Source organism: Coffea arabica, chromosome 5c, assembly GCF_036785885.1.
Source record: "Coffea arabica cultivar ET-39 chromosome 5c, Coffea Arabica ET-39 HiFi, whole genome shotgun sequence".
NCBI lineage: Eukaryota > Viridiplantae > Streptophyta > Magnoliopsida > Gentianales > Rubiaceae > Coffea > Coffea arabica.
The window spans coordinates 36,755,141-36,774,647 of NC_092319.1; the positions used below are offsets into that span (position 1 = coordinate 36,755,141).

The 19,507-nt window shown below is 35.0% G+C and overlaps 1 protein-coding gene and 1 non-coding gene across 2 annotated transcripts; one reads left to right on the forward strand and one right to left on the reverse strand.

Moving 5' to 3' along the window:
- Nucleotides 1–2,684: 2,684 nt before the first annotated feature.
- On the reverse strand, nucleotides 2,685–2,791 carry LOC113691176 (small nucleolar RNA R71). Its single transcript, XR_003448589.1, has one exon. It is a non-coding gene; the product is annotated as a small nucleolar RNA R71 (small nucleolar RNA).
- A 648-nt stretch (nucleotides 2,792–3,439) lies between these two features.
- Nucleotides 3,440–9,768, forward strand: LOC113689360 (uncharacterized). The gene is made up of 4 exons (XM_027207144.2): nucleotides 3,440–4,894; nucleotides 5,431–6,233; nucleotides 6,786–6,820; nucleotides 9,374–9,768. Exons 1-4 carry the CDS (start codon nucleotides 3,440–3,442, stop codon nucleotides 9,766–9,768), a joined length of 2,688 nt encoding a protein of 895 aa, XP_027062945.2.
- Nucleotides 9,769–19,507: the final 9,739 nt, after the last annotated feature.

Genomic DNA, 19,507 nt, shown 5'->3' on the forward strand with positions numbered 1-19,507 from the left:
GAAAAAATTGTAAGGCTGGAAGTTTAGGAAATTTTCTAACATAATCCATAATTTCCAAAAGCTGACAGGGGCAATGGCGCACTCTCAGGGTGAAGATCAGACTTCTGAGTTTTGATATTGCCTATGTTAGAATAGTGTAACACTGGCTTTGTCTTGATCATTTATGATGAAGTGAGAATTGTTGAATTCATTTTGCTGGCTCAAGAATTTACAGGCATGGAATAGTGAAGTATTTGGGAAGACATTCAAACATTTACTAAGCATAGGTATGCTTGTCAGATATGAGAAAATGGACAAATTATGATAAGTGAATATTTAACGTATATTTTATACAAGTTTGGCATGAACTTTTGGTATGTTTTGAGAAGATTAAATTCATATTTGAACTCTTTTTAGTGATAATTGGTTAAATATTGTTGAAGTGTTCAAAACTTGATAAATGAGTGGATTAATGCGTTAATTTTGTGAAATTGTGAAGGTTATCGATGTATGAAATTCATGCACGAGCTGAAAGAAGTGTAAGGATTGTCCAGAGGATAAAGTACACAAGAAATTAGGAGCAAAAATGAAGAAAAAGAAAAAGAAGTGAAAAACTGGAAAATACTAGCATGGATCCGAGCTCGGATCCGTGAAAATAAGGAGAGATCCGAGCCCTCGTCTGTACTTCTGGAGCAGTATATCCGAATACAAACGATCCGAGCTCAGATCCATCAGAGAAAGGCCTCGGATCCTAAAGATCCGAGTTCGAATCCATATTCAACCCTCGGATCCGAGGCTCGGATCTGTCTCTCTCTTCAGCAAGTGGCACAGCCGTTTTCCTTTACCTTTCTCACAACATTTCCAGCTATTTTGAGAAACAGAAATCGGTGGCACATGCTTCTGCAACAAAAGAAAAGACCAAATGAGTTGTAAACAAAAGGAAACATCATATTTTTTACTTCTTTTTACAAAATCTGAGAGGAGGAAATGATGAAATGAGAGGAGTAGACTTTCTACCACTTTTTATGCAGAAACACAGGGAAGAAGCCAGGGGGCACCTACGTAGCTAGTTTTCCCTCTTGTAACTAGTTTCTCTCTAGCTAAGAGTTCTTGGAGAAGCATTTGGAGTTTTCACTTGTAATCATCTTGTACAAGAATATAGCAGAAATTGGAGGGTTTCACCATCAATTGGCTAAGCTTTCTTTTATCTTTCTTGTACTTGTACTTCATGATGTTTTGCATTAATAAACTTGTGAGTTTGATTATTAAATTATTCATGAGTAGCTAAACTTCTTTATCTAGGGAGTAGATGAAACTTATGGCTAAATAATATGAATTGAATGTGATTTACACTTGTGATATGTTGTATTAACTTGTCTACTTGTGTAACTATGATTACTTGTTATTGATTGATCACCAATAACATGTTTATACCTGTTATTGTTCAATGAGAATTGATAGTAACAATGAAAACACATGAGTAGAGCTTAAGTTGTATGTTCATGAAAATAGAGATACACTTAAGTAGATTACTTAGTATTTCATGAAAGAAAACAGAGTAGTATTAGTATTTCACCATGAAAATAGGGAAAACTAAACTACTCTAAGCCATTTCATCATAAGAATGAGACTTGGTAATTTTGGAAATGAATCTCTGGTTAAACAAGAATAATAACAAGAGGTAAATCCACTCATTTGTGTGTTTATGCCATAAGTGGAATATACATCCCTAGAGTCTTTCTTGAGTAAGAATTCTTCATTTGCATTTAGCATTTGTTAAACTAGATTTGCAAATCAGATTTGTAGATTATAGCAATAAACTTTCTCTTTTCAAATTTATTGTAAGTCTAAATAATAGAGAAAAATAAGGGTCTGGTACTTGTTTAATTTGCTTCTCGTGGGATCGACCCGATACACACCCTACATTATAGTTTCGGCCTGTATACTTGCAGCCAACGGGTATAAAAATTGGATTTAAACTTGCATTGATATAAAAATCCCGCCAAATTTTTGGCGCCGCTGCCGGGGAGCGGCAATATTAGAGGCTAATCATCTCTATTAATTTAGACATCTTTATTTTTAGTTGAGTTATTTATAACTAGCTTAACATTTTAATCAGTTTTTGATAAATAAAGTTGCATAATCTTTCTTGTTTTTGTTTGCAGTGTATGCACCGGACATTCCGAGAAGTAGCACCTTTCGATCCAGAAATTGAAAAGACTTTACCTAGATAATGGACGGATACACCACAGCAAGAGGAACAAGAGGTTTGGCAACCGATAGAGGAAATTTTGATAGAGCTACCATTTGAGGAAGAAATGGCTGAAAATGAACCAAATAGACGAATCTTACGAGATTTTGCTTTACCGGGAACACAAGATTCTCAAACTAACATTGTAAGGCCAACGGTAAATGCTAATAACTGTGAGATTAAACCATCACTGATTCAAATGGTACAACAATCTCAATATGGAGGTAATGCTACCGAAGATCCAAATTCTCACTTGTCAACATTTCTTGAAATTTGTGATACAATTAAGTTTAATGGTGTTAGTGATGATGCAATTAAACTTCGATTGTTTCCATTTTCACTAAGGGACAAGGGCAAGGTTTGGTTACAATCTCATCCTCCAAACACTTTTACTACTTGGGCTGAATTAGCTAAGACTTTTCTTAATAAGTTCTTTCCACCTGGAAAAACTGCTAAACTCAGAATGGATATAACTAACTTCTCTCAACAGGAAGGAGAGACATTGTATGAAGTTTGGAAGCGCTATCGGGAATTGCAACGAAGATGTCCTCATCATGGTTTACCAGATTGGCTAGTAGTCCAAACATTTTATAATGGTCTCACCTATCCAACAAAGACGCATGTAGATGCGGCAGCGGGAGGAGCATTGATGGGAAAGACAACCGAGGAAACTCAACAATTGATTGAAGAAATGGCTGCTAATAACTACCAATAGGCAAGCGAACGAGGTAATACAAGGAGAATCACAGGTATGCTCGAAGTAGATACCTTGAATATGTTAAGTGCAGAAATGAATAATGTGGTTAAGATGCTTAATAGGCACGTTGGATCTAACTCTAATCAAGGAATAATTGTTGCATGTTGTACTACTTGCGGTGGAGATCATAATGATTCTATGTGTTCTAGCAGCGAACAGGTTCAACATCTCAACAATTACAACCGTCCACCCCAAAATAATCCATACTCCAATACCTATAATCCAGGATGGCGTAATCATCCGAATTTTGGATGGAATAATCAAGGGAACCAATAAAGACTAGTTAATCCACCGGGTTTTGAACCAAAACAACCACTTCCGGAGTCCAAACCACTTGAAAATTGGCAATTGAAAAACTGGCAAATGTAGCAAATGATAAAATTGAAAAGTTAGCCAGTGCCACTAGTCAATGGTTTGAAAGAATTGAGGGAAGGATGGACCAATTCACTAATATGTACAGGAATGTTGAGGTCCAATTAGGGCAAATTGCAAACACAGTTAACAATCGCAACCAAGGAAATTTACCTAGTAAGGCTGAGGTGAACCCAAGGGAGCATGCGAAGGCTATAACACTCCGTAGTGGTAAGGAAGTAGGTGAGCCACCAGTAATTGAAAATGAGAGAGAATGTCAAAGAAGAGAGAACAAGCAGTTGAGTGAGTTAGGAGAGGATGGCAAGAAAATTAAGGGGAAAGAAAGGATGGAGGAAAATGAGCCGCAAATAAAAGAAATAACACCAATTCCTCCACCAGCGCCATTCCCTCAAAGATTGAAACCTTCAAGAAATGACAAAGAATTTGAAAAGTTTGTCAATATTGTCAAGCAATTACATATTAATATACCTTTTGTTGATACTATTTTGCAGATTCCTTCATACGCAAAGTTTCTCAAGAAGATAATGACTAAGAAAAGAAAGTTAGTAGATAGTGAGATAATTGCATTAACGGAAGAATGTAATGTCATCCTACAAAATAAATTGCCACCAAAGTTGAAAGATCCAAGGAGTTTCACAGTCCCTTGCACTATTGGCAATGTGGAATTTTCTAAAGCACTTTGTGACCTTGGTGCAAGTGTTTCATTGATCCCTTTAACTGTGGTTAGGCAATTGGAGTTGAAAGAGTTAAAGCGTACTAACATTTCCTTGCAATTGGCTGACAAGTCTATTAGACATCCAATGGACATACTGGAGAATGTGCTCATTAAAGTGCAGAAATTCATTATTCCTATTGATTTTGTTGTTTTAGACATGGAGGAAGATGTAAATGCACCTATTATACTTGGTAGACCATTTCTAACCACTGCAGGTACAATAATAGATGTCAAACGAGGTAAGTTCAAGTTCCAAATCGATGAAGAGGAAGTGGAATTTGATTTGAGTAAAGTGGAGAAGTGTCCCTCTTTTACTGACCATGTTCATTCGGTTGACATATGTGATGAATTGGCATTAGAGATGAGTCAAGTTAATCTTGATGATGACTCTCTTGAACTTTGTCTTAATGGTGTAGGCTTACAAGAGAAACAAGTTGAAAAAATGATTGAATTTTTGCAGGCACAAGTTCCTTACAAAAGGAGAAATGCATATGAGGAGTTAGGACTGAGTAAAGGGCTACCTTCACCATCATGTGAGCAAGCACCACAACTTAAATTTAAGCCACTACCTAAACACCTCAAATATGCATTTTTAAGAGAAAAAGAGACATTGTCGGTAATTGTCAATGCAGCATTAGATGAGGAACAACTAAACAACCTCTTACGTGTTCTGAGAAAACATTTAAAGGCTATAGGATGGACAATTTCTGATATCAAAGGAATTAGTCCAACTATTTGTATGCACAGGATTTTGTTGGAAGAAAACTCTAAACCAGTAGTTAAGACTCAAAGAAGGTTAAATCCAAATATGAAAGAAGTGGTAAGAGTAGAAATTCTTAAATGGCTGGATGCATGTATAATTTTTTCAATTTCTGATAGTGTTTGGATTTCTCTTATACATGTAGTGCCAAAGAAAGGGGGATAACGATAGTACATGGTAAAAATGATGAAATGATTCCATCTAGAGTTGTGGTTGGGTGGCGAGTCTGCATTGATTATAGAAAACTGAATGCAGCTACTAGAAAGTATTACTTCCCTCTACCTTTTCTTGATCAAATGGTAGAGAGATTAGCCGGATATGAATTTTATTATTTCTTGGATGGTTTTTCAGGATACAATCAAATAGTCATTGCACCGGAAGATCAAGAAAAAATCACATTCACTTGTCCTTAAGGCACTTTTGCATTTCGAAGGATGCCTTTTGGACTGTGCAATGCACCGGTCACCTTCCAACGATGCATGATGGCAATTTTCTCTAATTTTAATGAGAAAATTATGGAAATTTTCATGGATGATTTTTCTGTATTTAGATCTACTTATGATGATTGTCTTAACAATTTAGATCTAATTTTGCAGAAATGTGAAGAAACAAACCTTGTACTCAATGGAAAAAAATGTCACTTCATGATTTGTGAAGGTATTATACTAGATCACAAAATTTCTTCAGAAGGTATTGAGGTAGATCAAGCCAAGATAGAGGTTATTGAGAGAATGCCTCCACCAATCAATGTGAAAAGCATTCGCAACTTTCTTGGATACGTGGGATTTTATCGGCGATTTATTAAGGATTTCTCAAAAACTGTTAAACCTTTATGTGAATTACTTACAAAAGATGTTCCTTTTCACTTTAATGATGAGTGTTTACTTGCTTTTAATAAGTTGAAGAAGGAACTTGTCTCCGCACCTATAATAGCATCACTGGATTGGAACTTGCCATTCGAATTAATGTGTGATGCAAGTGATTTTGCAGTTGGGGCTGTTTTTGGGCAAAAATATGATAAGCGACTTCATGTCATTTATTATGCAAGTAAAATGTTAAATGAAACCCAAGTTAACTATGCAACAACAGAGAAGGAGTTGCTAGCAGTGATTTTTGCATTGGATAAGTTTAAATCGTATTTAGTAGGATCCAAAGTTATCATTTATACCGATCATGCAGCACTCAAATATTTGTTAAAAAAGAAAGATGCAAAACCTCGACTAATTCGATGGATTTTATTACTGCAGGAATTTGATTTGGCGATCAAAGATAAAAAAGGATTCGAGAACTTAGTTGCTGATCATCTTTCTAGACTGGAAAATATGCCTCAAGAAGACCATTCATCCATTAAAGAAGAATTTTCAGATGAGTTTTTAATGACAATTTATAAGTCACCATGGTATGCTGATCTAGTTAACTTTGTAGTTCGTGGAGTGATACCAAGTGATTTGAATTCTCATCAAAGGAAAAAATTCTTAAATGATGCTAAACATTATTTTTGGGAGGAACCATTCTTTTACAAACATTGTGCAGATTGAATAATCAGAAGATGTGTTCCGGAAGAAGAGGTACATAGTATTTTAAAGCATTGTCATACCCTTAAAACGGGAGGTCATTTTAGTACAACTAAAACTGTAGCAAAGATATGGTAATCTGGATTTTATTGGCCTACTATGTACCGAGCCACTAGAAATTGGCTTAAAAGTTGCGATCAATGCCAAAGAACCAATAATATCTCAAGAAAGAATGAAATGCCTTTGACTACATATTTGGAAGTTGAGTTATTTGACGTTTGGGGCATTGATTTTATGGGACCATTTCCTAACTCATATAATAATAAGTACATTCTTTTAGCAGTTGATTATGTCTCTAAATGGGTGAAGGCCATTCCTTCACAAACTAATGATGTTAAAGTTGTGTTTAAATTTCTTAAACGGAACATATTTTGCAGGTTTGGAGTCCCAAAGGCAATAATAAGCGATGAAGGTAAGAATTTTTGTAATAAAATTATTAACACTTTGTTGCTTAAATATGGATGCAGGTATAAAAAGTCACTCCCCTATCATCCTCAAGCTAATGGTCAAGCGGAATTGGCCAACCGGAAAATTAAAATCATTTTGGAGAAAACGGTCAACCGATCGAGAAATGATTGAACAAACAAGCTTGAAGATGCTTTGTGAGCGTATAGAACGGAATTTAAAACGCCGTTGGGAGTGTCTCCATATAAGCTTATTTATGGGAAAGGTGTCATTTACCTATAGAAATAGAACATAAAGCTTATTGGGCCATTAAAGTTATTAATTTTGATTTTAAATCTGCAGGTGAAAAGAGAATGCTTAAACTAAGCGAGTTGGAGGAATCGCGGTTAATCTCGTATGAGAATGTCAAGATTTACAAAGAAAAAGTGAAATTTTGGCATGATAAACACATTCTTCCTAAGCATTTTGAAGAAGGGCAAAAGGTGTTATTGTTTAATTCAAGACTTAAATTATTCCCTGAAAAACTTAAGTCTCGATGGTCCGGGCAATTTGAAATGGTTCGTATGTTTTCTTATAGAGCAGTGGAAATAAAAGGATAAAATAGTGCCCCATTCAAAGTAAATGGTCAAAGATTGAAACTCTATTTGGCTGGAGAAAATGTTCCTATAGGAGTAATTTACTCCTTAGGAAACGCAATGGAGAGTTAAAAGAGCTATAGGAGTGTCGAGCTCAACGACTTTAAACAAAGCGTTTATTGGGAGGCAACCCAATAATAATATTGTAGTTGTATGTTTTTATGTGTTTCTTACATTTTGGTGTGATTTAATTGACTAATGAAATGTATTTCACTTGTTTGTAGGAGGTACAAAAGTTTCATCATCCATTGTGGAGGTACAATTGAAGAACAAGTGTTAAAAAGGGAGGTTTTCTTACCACATTGTGCTTTAAGTGTTTAGAATTACCATTCATATATACATTGCACATTTCAAGTATGTTCAAGTGAGTTTTGGTGATAACATGATACAAATACTCATGGACTCATTTGATGTGCATTTAATGCCTAAAGGTGTTATTTTGGTATAAAAGTGTAAAAATGAGCAAAGAACCTCACACCTCGATTTTCAATGAAGATATGTTTGATGTGTTTTGAGAGGTTAGATATTGTATTTTTGGTATATTACATGTGCGTGGGAGGTTAAAATTGATAAAAAGTTTGTCCAAAGTCTGTTTTGGAATTGGCCGGAAAAGGGAGAAAAAACTTGAAAAATTGCAGTTTCTGCAATTAGTACAGAGAAATACAGATCCGAGCTCGGATCTGAAAAACTCAGACGAATCCGACCACGGATCCTTTGATCCGAGCTCGGATCCAAAAATTTCCAGAAAGATCCGAGGGATCGTCTGTGCTCCTGGCGGTGCGGATCCGAGCCCCTGTCGGAACCGAGGGCGTTAAGAACCGATCCGACCTCGGATCGGTTCGCGATAAGAAAGGAAACGAGGCCTCGGTTCCTTATTTTCTAGCTTTCCTCTCTTTCTCTTCCTCCGAAACCCTAGCCTCTCTCCACCAATCTCTTATTTCGTCCATCAATCATTCAAATTTTCTCCATAAAAACATCCCAAACACTTTGGTGATAAAAAACCCCAATCTCTTTCGCATCAAAACCACCTCAAAGAAGTGTTTAATCATCACAAAAGAATTCAGGCTGCACTTCAATTTTTCAAATTTGGGGGTGAATTTGGACTTGTTTCTTCCTCATTTTTCATCATTATCATTCTCTAGTATCTTCCTATACATTTGAGGTATCAATTTACAATTTTCTTTAAGATTCCATAATTTCTAATTTTACATTTTTCTAGTTTTTGGGCATATTGTGATAATTGCATATTTGTTGGAATTTCTTGTTATAAATGTGCTACATTGTACTAGAATATGTTGTTACTACTATTTTTATGCTTAGTATGGAAAAAGTTGTGGATTTGGTGATATTTTTGGTATATTTTTTTTAATTTATTAGGCTTGACAAATTTGGTTCTTTAGGCTTGTGAATGTTGGTTTCCATTGAATATATAAACTTGTTTTGAGGAGTATAAGTCACTATTGTACCAATTAAAAATGATATGCGATTAATAGAACCAATTCCATTGGGTAAAAGAGTGTGTTTATGATTAAGTTAAGCACATTCAACCTTTTTACTTGAAATCTCTTTTCTCTTTGAGTTCAATTGCAATTATTTTGGTAAATTTGGAGCTCATTCGTATGCACTTTATTAAGAATGGTTATAGCCAATTGTGGTGTGATTCGTGGATAAAGTTATGAATATATTGGAATGTACATTCTTGAAATAATAGTTGAGGTTCAAATGATCAAACTCTTTGATGAGATTCTACCTGAAAATATGCATTTGAATTTGAAATGAGTTAAGTAGGATCTTTGGTTGCTTTTTGGTACATGTTGGCAGGGACTTTAGCCCTTTTATAAGGGGAAACTCAGTTGAAATTTTCTTAAATTCTATGTGAGCAAGTTTATATTGTTCTAATGAACGTTCATTTTGTTTTTATATAGGTACTATGGTTCGCACAAGGAGGGCTCGTATTCGTACTTTTACACCATCTTCAAGTGAGGAGCGCACTCCCTCACATGAAGAGTCGCCTGAGGAAGAATCTCCTTCGCCTGAGCCACCACCTCGGTCTCGCTGGAAGACCGCGTCCACTAGTCGCGACGAGCCGCTTCCAGATTATGACACCACTAGATTCACATCACTCGAGAATCAACAGTGGTACGAAGCAGGCTTAGATAAGGAAACTATTATTGAAAAGAACCTGACACCGGAGGTGGATGCGCACTACCACATCTCTACGGCATTCAAGAGACTCAGATGGGAGAACATCTTTCAATTGCCCAAGCACTACTACCCCAATCTGGTTCAGGAGTTCTACGCCAATGTGGAAAACAAATAGAGTCACGGTGGCAACCTCATCGTCTCCTGGGTTCGAGAAAAGAGAATGGCTCTTAATCGGGATACAGTCGTAAAAATCGTCAAACTCAAAGATGAAGGAGTTGATGTTAAACTGACCAAGGAGTTCAAGGCACGCGACCCTTGGCAGGTGGGAGAAGCAGTGGCACGCCTAAAGAGTCAATATAAGGAGCGAGGAATTTCGAAGAAACTCACTGTATATGCTGACTCCTTCGAGCATAGGTACCACTTGATCTTCTATCTCTTCGCCTTCAATGTGGTGCCCAAAAGGAGTGGAAAGCGGGAGCTCCGCAATAATGACTTCTACTTCTTGGATAAGATGATGCATGGTGTGGGTGAACAGTTGACTGGTATTCCTTTGCCTAGCATCATCATCAGTTACATGCGGACCACAGCTCGCATGAGGGCCGGCGAGACTTGCTTTGGATTCTCTCGGCTGCTATCTCTCATTTTTTAGAAGCTCAAGGGTCCTCTTGGAACCGAGCGAGCCATTAACACTAGGTCCGCCGACGAGGTCAGTGCCTCGATACTCAAATCCTTGAGTATCTCTACAGATTTTGGAACTACTCTGGTTCGAGAAATTGGAGAAGCTTCAACCTTAGCTCAGCCTCTACCTCATACTCAACAGGAACTAGTAGTTCATGAGACGGAGGCACAGACACTTCCTCCTCCCGTTCCACGACCACCACCTCCGCCGCGATCCAAGTGGCAAGAGCTCCTCAATGACATTTGCTGTATGGAGACACGAGTCGTCGAGCGCATTGACCAGACCGAGCGGATGATGACAGAGTGACTCGATAGACATGATCGCCGTCTTCGTGCGATCGAGGATCATTTTCATATCTGCCGGTCACCTACTTCGACGCCTCAGCAAGAGGAGGGGCATATTGGTATATCACAAGGTGCTCATGGAACTGAGGAGGCAGTAGACCCTCGTTCTGAGCAGCCATGAAGATCTTTAGCTGATTACATCTTTTGTTGTTTTATTTTTCTTTTATTGTGTTCGGTTTAAACTTTGTAGTTTTCATATTGGATTCTCTTGTGCTAGTTATAGTTTTTCGTACTCTTTTGTTTCATTGTGGACAGAATTTGGATGATCGTGAGGATTAATGGTTTCAAATTGAATCACCACTTATTTTGAGGGAAGTTTTAGTTTCTATTACCTTTTTCACAATGAGGACATTGTTAAATTTAAGTGTGGGGGAGGGATTACTTTATCTTATGGGGTTTGTGTCTTGAAATGCATGATTTGAGTTGTCTATGACTTAAAAATGTTGAAATTTTATTTGGAAATGTTGTATTGTGGTTAATTTTCTTAAAATTGAGGTTGTTGACAGGGAGTTTTGTCCATTTTTATGGAAAAACTCTGTCAAAATTTTTCTAAAATATTTTCCAATATTTCAAGTCAACGGCCAAAATGTTTAATTTTAAGTGCCTAATTCTTCCATTGGATAAAATATTATATGTATTTTGGGAAAGTTTTGTCCTTATTTGACTTGAAATTAGTCATTATACAATTAGGATTTTTATATTTTAAAAAGTATATTTGGTTAAATAAGGAAAATTATACTTAGAATTTTGCATGTTTAATGATATTTCTCATTTTTACTTAATTTTATAAGTAAGTGATTGATATAGTCAAGATAAGATCAGATTCTTCCTTTAATTATGCTTATAGGGAAAAGAAAAAAATTTATTGTTAAAATATACATATATTGATATTATTTTCTACTCCAATGATTCACATACTGAATAACCGGAGGTTGGCATTTACAAATGTCGATATTCGCGTAAAAGGTATTGGAATTAAGAGTATGCTTAGCAATTTGAATAAGTGAAATGTTGAGTAACCGGAAATCTTCACCTAAAAGTGTTGATTTTCGCGTAAAAAAACATTTCTACTATTTAAGTAAAATGAAGTATGAATAAATCCCTCTTAGTTATAAAAATTTTGATGGTTATGGGATGAGGAATGTCATAAATTGATTATGTGATTTACTTATTTGTGAAATTAGGATAGAATGAGAAATTGATTGAAGTTGTTAAAATTAAGACATAATTATCTTTCTTTAACTTGATATTATGAGTATTTAGTGTAATCTGAGAAATGGCATAATGATTGGTTTCTAGGTTTTTGAGAAATTAAATTTGACAAAAGTACGTATATTGTTTTATCTATTGAATAATTGAAGTAAGTTTTGTGCAAATTGCTTGAGGACAAGCAATGATTCAAGTGTGGGGGAATTTAATAAGTGAATATTTAACGTATATTTTATACAAGTTTGGCATGAACTTTTGGTATGTTTTGAGAAGATTAAAGCCATATTTGAACTCTTTTTAGTGATAATTGCTTAAATATTGTTTAAGTATTCAAAACTTGATAAATGAGTGGATTAATGCGTTAATTTTGTGAAATTGTGAAGGATATCGATGTATGAAATTCATGCACCAGCTGAAAGAAGTGTAAGGATTGTCCAGAGGATAAAGTACATAAGAAATTAGGAGCAAAAATGAAGAAAAAGAAAAAGAAGTGAAAAACTGGAAAATACCAGCACGGATCCGAGCTCGGATCCGTGAAAATAAGGAGAGATCCGAGCCCTCATCTGTACTTCTGGAGCAGTGTATCCGAGTACAAACGATCCGAGCTCGGATCCATCAGAGAAAGGCCTCGGATCTATATTCAACCCTCGGATCCGAGGCTCGGATCTGTCTCTCTCTTTCAGCAAGTGGCACAGCCATTTTCCTTTACCTTTCTCACAACTTTTTCAACTATTTTGAGGGACAGAAATCGGTGGCACATGCTTCTGCAACAAAAGAGAAGACCAAATGAGTTGTAGACAAAAGAAAACATCATATCCTTGACTTTTTTTTACAAAATCTGAGAGAAGAAAATTATGAAGTGAGAGGAGTAGATTTTCTACCACTTTTTATGCAGAAACACAGGGAAGAAGCCAGGGGGCACCTACGTAGCTAGTTTTCCCTCTTGTAACTAGTTTCTCTCTAGCTAAGAGTTCTTGGAGAAGCATTTGGAGTTTTCACTTGTAATCATCTTGTACAAGAACATAGCAGAAATTGGAGGGCTTTACTATCAACTGGCTAAGCTTTCTTTTATCTTTCTTATACTTGTACTTCATGATGTTTTGCATTAATAAACTTTTAAGTTTGATTATTAAATCATTCATGAGTAGCTAAACTTCTTTATCTAGGGAGTAGATGAAACTTATGGCTAAATAATATGAATTGAATGTGATTTACACTTGTGATATGTTGTATTAACTTGTCTACTTGTGTAGTTGTGATTACTTGTTATTGATTGGTCACCAATAGCATGTTTATAGTTGTTATTGTTCAATGAGAATTGGTAGTAACAATGGAAACACATGAGTAGAGCTTAAGTTGTATGTTCATGAAAATAGAGATACACTTAAGTAGATTACTTAGCATTTCGTGAAAGAAAACAGAGTAGTATTAGTATTTCACCATGAAAATAGGGAAAACTAAACTACTCTAGGCCATTTCACCATGAGAATGAGACTTGGTAATTTTGAAAATGAATCTCTGGTTAAACAAGAATAATAACAAGAGGTAAATCCATTCATTTGTGTGTTTATGCCATAAGTGGAATCTACATCCCTAGAGTCTTTCTTGAGTAAGAATTCTTCATTTGCATTTAGCATTTGTTAAACTAGATTTGCAGATCAGATTTGTAGATTATAGCAATAAACTTTCTCTGCTCAAATTTATTGTAAGTCTAAATAATAGAGAAAAATAAGGGTCTAGTACTTGTTTAATTTGTTCCTCGTGGGATCGACCCGATATATACCCTACATTACAGTTTCGGCCTGTATACTTGCAGCCAACGGGTATAAAAATCGGATTTAAACTTGTATTGATATAAAAATCCCGCCAAACCAAAGTCCAATTTTATTGCAGAGCGTGGGAATTGTAAGCGCTTGGATCATGCTTGTTTCTTGAGCTAGATTTGTTTGTGAAATTCACTGGATTTTCTAGCCATTGGGCATTAAATGGGAAGAGCAAAAATGCAGCTGCATGTTGAATCGTTACTAGCATAAATAAGGGGTTCATTTGTCATTCTTGGCATCCTATCATCTGATGAAAATAAGAAGAGCTCAATCAAAGTTGAAACTCTTTGAGTGTTCTAGTACTTAAAGTGCAATTCATGAGTGTTTAAGTAGATATTTCAAGTGTGAGGTTTTGACAAAATTAGAGTCGATATTCTTAAAACTGAATCTCAATTTAGTAGTTTCTGGTGTACGTTTATTTTAGGAGTGTTATTATTCTATACACTTTGAGTGTAACAAAATTGTTTGTTTGTCTATATTATCATTGAATTTAATCCATTAATTTAGTATTAGAGTCTATCACAATCCAACAGCCTATTCATCACTAAAGGATATGAGAATAAATGGCATTAATTTTCTCAATGATGATGACATTGGTATCTCCATATTCCTTCACTGAGAAAGTTGGAGATCCTTGGAAACTCGTGTCTAAATCGGTATCCAGATTCCCTTTTTTTTATTCGTTTTAGGATCAAAGAAATTTGTGATCCAACCTTTTGCCAGGCTAATTGGAGCTCAAACCTAAGTTTGAATGTTTCGTTGGCTGATTTATGTGTTATCTCAGATTCCAAGTCCACATCTAAAGTATGGTAAAGCTTAATTTGTAAAGTGCAAAATGTCAAGCATCTAAAATTAAGTGACCATGTGAGTAAATTTATCGTTCGAAGCAGAAATTAATCATTAGTACTAGTTGCACCTTCCATGCAAGGCATGGGTTTTTAGTGCGTTTACAAACCACAACTCTAAGCTTTGAAATGGCGAGATAGACGTGGCTATGGTTCCAAAATTGCGAGTTTTGATTTAAAATTGATTATTCCAATTCTTGTGAAAAGTGGAACCTAAATCGGCCCTTACAAAGATGATTACAGTCATGGTTCTTGAATCTTTGATTCCGGTCTAGTTTCGGTTCCAATTTTATTCCGATTATGGTTCAGATTTTTCTTTCGATTACTGTTCAGGTTCTTTTAATTATGATTAAACACTTGTTATCATAAAATTGATTCTAAAAAAATATGATAATAAATGTAGAATTATTATATTATCATATGCAAGGAAAAAGAAAAAATGATGCAATTTTTATTTTAAAAATTACCTCATTGTTGATTAGATTAAATTGTTCTTGAATTTAAATTAGGTATGGGGTATAAACTTACTAACCGGATGGGACAATAGATTGTTAGGTTAGGATTGAGACTATTGGTGCTAGGTGCTCACTATTAATATTGAATTCTAAACTGGCCAAATAGGTTTAGATAGCAGGTATTTTTTTTTTTTAATGTTTTGAACCGATCTTAAACCGCCAATTCAAGTTCAAATTCAAAATTTTTGTGAACCTGAACCTAAATCTTTAGTCACGATTATAGTTTTGGTTTCAGTCTCTAAAATTCAGTTCTGATTTTGACTCAACAAACTACTGATTCAAATCTGAATCGTGGCCACCCCTAAATAGCAACGGAAGAGAAGGCGCATGTTAGTCCAAGCAACAGTGCTCTCGGTGTGTTTGGTTTTTAAATTTATCCTTTCCCACCAAATACACACACACACACACACACACACACACAAACTGTGCTCTTGGCTCACGTTGGCATGGAAACCGCTCACCCCTCCCCCCTCTCCCCCAACCCTTATTTTGGTGTCTAAACCCCTTTGCTACTATTGGGTTTATATTTACACTGTATTGCTGAAGACCCCATTTTTTGTAGGACTGTTGTTTAAAGCTCTTCAAACATGTAATCAGGTATCTATGGTGTGGACAATGATCATTTTCAAAAGAGTATTAGCTTGTAAGCCTATGATTGTAGTTGCTTAAAGTATTTTATATCAGGTTGGATCCTTAAGCGAGTTCCTGCTTTTTGTTAACGAGGTTGAATTCTCATTATCTTCCCTCCTTTTACTCGTATGATGAGAGAGAGAGAGAGAGAGAGAGAGACCCTCATCCTGTTTAGACTTTGGAGGCAACAAGATTGTTCTTTTTCTTTGGCAGGGCATCAGAAGCAAAGTAAATGTATCTTTCCGTGGCAGAGTTTGAGCCCCTATGTTTCAGACATAAGCTTGAGGAAGTCCAAAACAAAAATTTCAAAGGGGTCACATTGAGTTCGTTAGAAACTTTTTTGGTAGCACGGAAGAGTACATAGGAAGAAGTGGTGCTATGGAAAAGGGAAGGCCCAAAAGATGTCATCCAACAGAGTGGAATAAGTGAGTGAAGTTTAGACGGGCCTCAAATCGTGAGATTGAAGTTATGTAGAATGGAAAAAACTTATGATGTAAATGCTCATAGAACAACAAGAAACATTTACCATGCATGCAGGGATTAGCCAATATCATGCTTTACTTTTCTATTTTGGTTTTGTGATTAGGATCTATAGGATTTAACTAGGGCTCAATAGGGTCGAATCAACTCGAACATGGCCTGTTCGACCCTTAAGAAAAGGGGCTAAACTTATTACAGTTCTAGATCTGGCAAAGTTTAGATCTAAATTTGAGCCAAGTTTGGATTTCTATGGGCTCAACCCAATTAAAGTCTAGTCCATTATTATATACCTACGCATATATATATTTGTGTGTGTGTGTGTGTGTGTGTGCATCTTAATGTATATAACTATAAATGTATTATTTTTAAATATAAAATGTACAATTAGACTATTAGTAATTAATAGAAAATGAATTAGATTCATTAAATAAATACATTTTCCATGTTTTATTATGAACTTTACTACTTAATGATTATAATAATTATATTTAGAAAATTAAGAAATAATTAATGAGTTTGAGCTAAATCCGAATTAGACTTAAAGTCTGAATGTATTGTAAGCCAAATACGAGCTCACACATATTATCCCAAAACCAATAAGCAGAAACCAAATATCTTACTAACTAGGAGAGCTGTGCCCTCAGATGATTGATTGACAGCCCAGCCCTAGATTGACGTGCTCGTGACGCAACTTCTCGAATGTTTAATGGAACAATCAATGTATACTATACATTTGATTATTTCGGGGTCTGAATTTGATTATGCTTTCGTTGTTGCCTTAATTCTAGTTGATGATTGTTCACTGACTCACTGTTTGATCTAATGATATACAATCATAATTTTATATTATCTAGTTGGTTGGCAATGCACTACACCCCTCCTCAACTTTATCTCGAGTTACTAGGAAGAGGCTATAGAATCGTTAGGCTAGGCCAATTCTACTTAGTCTTAAACCATTAAACTTTGTTTACAACCCTTTCAACGTTAATTATTTTTCTATGTTCTTTTTCTCCATTTTTCTTTCCTTTTTAGCTTGTGCTTTTTTTCTTTTTTTCTTATTCTTCCATGACTAGTTACTTTCTTCTTTTTACTATTATTACATATATATATTACTACTTTTAATCTACATGAACTAAGTATTCCTTTAATCTTTTACGTTTAATTTTTAGTACTGATAATAATGGTAGCATATACTTTTCATTTTAATTACTATCTCATAAAAATGTTCTATTCAAAACTCAATGAAGAACAGGTATTTTTGTTTAATTCACATGGTCAAACGGTTTACTAGAATTCTGTTAACAAAAATTGGAGTTCAATTCACATTTCCAAACTATACAGATAGTAAAGAGTAAAGATAAATAAAAATGCTAGTGGTGTATTTTAGTTGATATTTATTATTAAATATTACATATCTATGCGTTCTAGTTTGTGTATATTTATTTAGATAATTAACTTCCTAGATTATATATGCTTTTCATTGTGATGAATATGTAACATTTTCTCATGCCAAATAGTTAGTCATGAACTCCTAGTAGCAAAAATACTCAAGTAAACAAATTACAGCAAGAATAGAATTATAAGTAGAAGAAAATTAAAATATTATTATAACAATAAAATTAGTAAAACTAATAGGACAAGGAAAGAAACAATAGCAATGAGGGAAGGGCAAAAAGGAAAAATGAAAACAAAGTAATAGAAAAAAAGGGAATGTTAAAAAGGAGAAAAACAAATATATATATATATATATATATATATATATATCTATATGCATATATGCATAGTGATGGTTGTTTTGTCCAAACATCAAAAAGGGACATTAAGTGTCTAGTAAAAAAGTTTACAATGTTAACTGTAATTGGAGACCAAGTGTAGGTTGGGTCAGTGCATTTAACTCTAATTTTTGGGTTAGTTCCATTTTCTCCCCTTAAACTATACACAGAATCTCACTTCAATTCCTAAACTTCAAAATATGACACTTAAATCTCTAAACTATAGAATGTGTTCCAATTAAGTAAAATCGGTGATGGAATTCAAAAAATTAACGGTGTATTAGGAATGTGGAGTACACGCTCCATAAATATGATTGTGTATCTATTATAGGGACATAAGATAATTTTACCTTTTTTAATTCCTTTTTCTTTGTTCTTCCATTTTCCTTCTTTTTTTTTCCCTATTCTTCTTCTTTCCCATCCTTTCCAATCGCATCCCCACCTCTACCACCCCATCTTCCATCACTGTCACTTTCTAACCTCTCCCCTCCCAACCCTAGCCAACCCACTATTTCCAATCCCCTTTCCACCCCCTGCATTTTGCTGGTCACCAAAACCCATCACGACTAATCCATTCTTAATATTGACCCTCCCCTCTTTTCGATCATGGTTGATCTCCACCTGCTTTAGCCATCATCGAATTTCCTACTTTTCTATGTTTCTTTTCAATATCAAAGATTCCAAGGATAAAACATGCATCAAAAAGTTAGAAAAAATTTCAACTTGAAGCTTGAAATTTGTTTTTGGATATGTTGGTATGGGATCTTCCCTGGAGGTTGCAGTGGCCTTGAAGGTTTTATTGAGTGAAAGAATATTGAAAGAAAAGGCAAGAAACTTTTCAGATAGCAATTCCCATAATTTTTCCCCTTTACTAATACATACTAACCTTCTGTATTTGAATCCGATTGTGATATCAATTTCGAAGTCTCAACCAAGTACACATTCAATTCATTTTCATCTTTTAGACAATTTAGTTCACATTCCCTGCTTTGTAGTCTAAATTATGCATTCTACTTGAAATTTTCCTTTTTGGCTTGACGATTGGGACGATGAGCACAAAGATGACCTAGAGGCCTTTTCCAATTCTTTGTAGTTTCTTTTCACCAATTTTCTTTGGGATGAGACTGAGCGGGCCAATTTTGGGAGCGAGTGAACTCGTTGCTCCAACTTTGCCGCCAGTAATCCAAATTGACGGGTTTTAGATATGAGTACAAGTTTACTTCTGAAATATACCCGTTTTGACTGCAAGTATATAGGTCAAATTAGTAGTTTAGGGTAAATATCGGGTCGATCCCACAAGGAGCAACTTTACAAGTACTAAGGCCTTATTTATTCTATTATTTAGACTAATAATCAATTAATACAAGAGAAATGGTAATTACTACTATCTAATTAGTCTTAACTAGATAACTTGCAAGATAACAATGGAGAAAATTCACTAAATACTTGAGTCTAGGGATGTAGATTCCACTTATGGCATATAAGATACAAGTAAATAGATTTACCTCTTGTTTCAACTCTTGTTTAATTAGGGATTAATTTTTAATAATATCAAATCTCATTCTCATGATGAAATAGCCTAAACTAGACTAGTTTTCTCTAATCTCATAGTAAATA

Bases quoted from the DNA above. Each gene is read 5' to 3' on its own strand.
- LOC113689360 (XM_027207144.2), top strand. From the start codon at position 3,440: ATGTACAGGAATGTTGAGGTCCAATTAGGGCAAATTGCAAACACAGTT. The intron at 4,895-5,430 runs GTAAGAGTAGAA...CTAATTTTGCAG, and splicing joins ATCCAAATATGAAAGAAGTG to AAATGTGAAGAAACAAACCT. The intron at 6,234-6,785 runs GTATGCTGATCT...CATATTTTGCAG, and splicing joins ACAATTTATAAGTCACCATG to GTTTGGAGTCCCAAAGGCAA.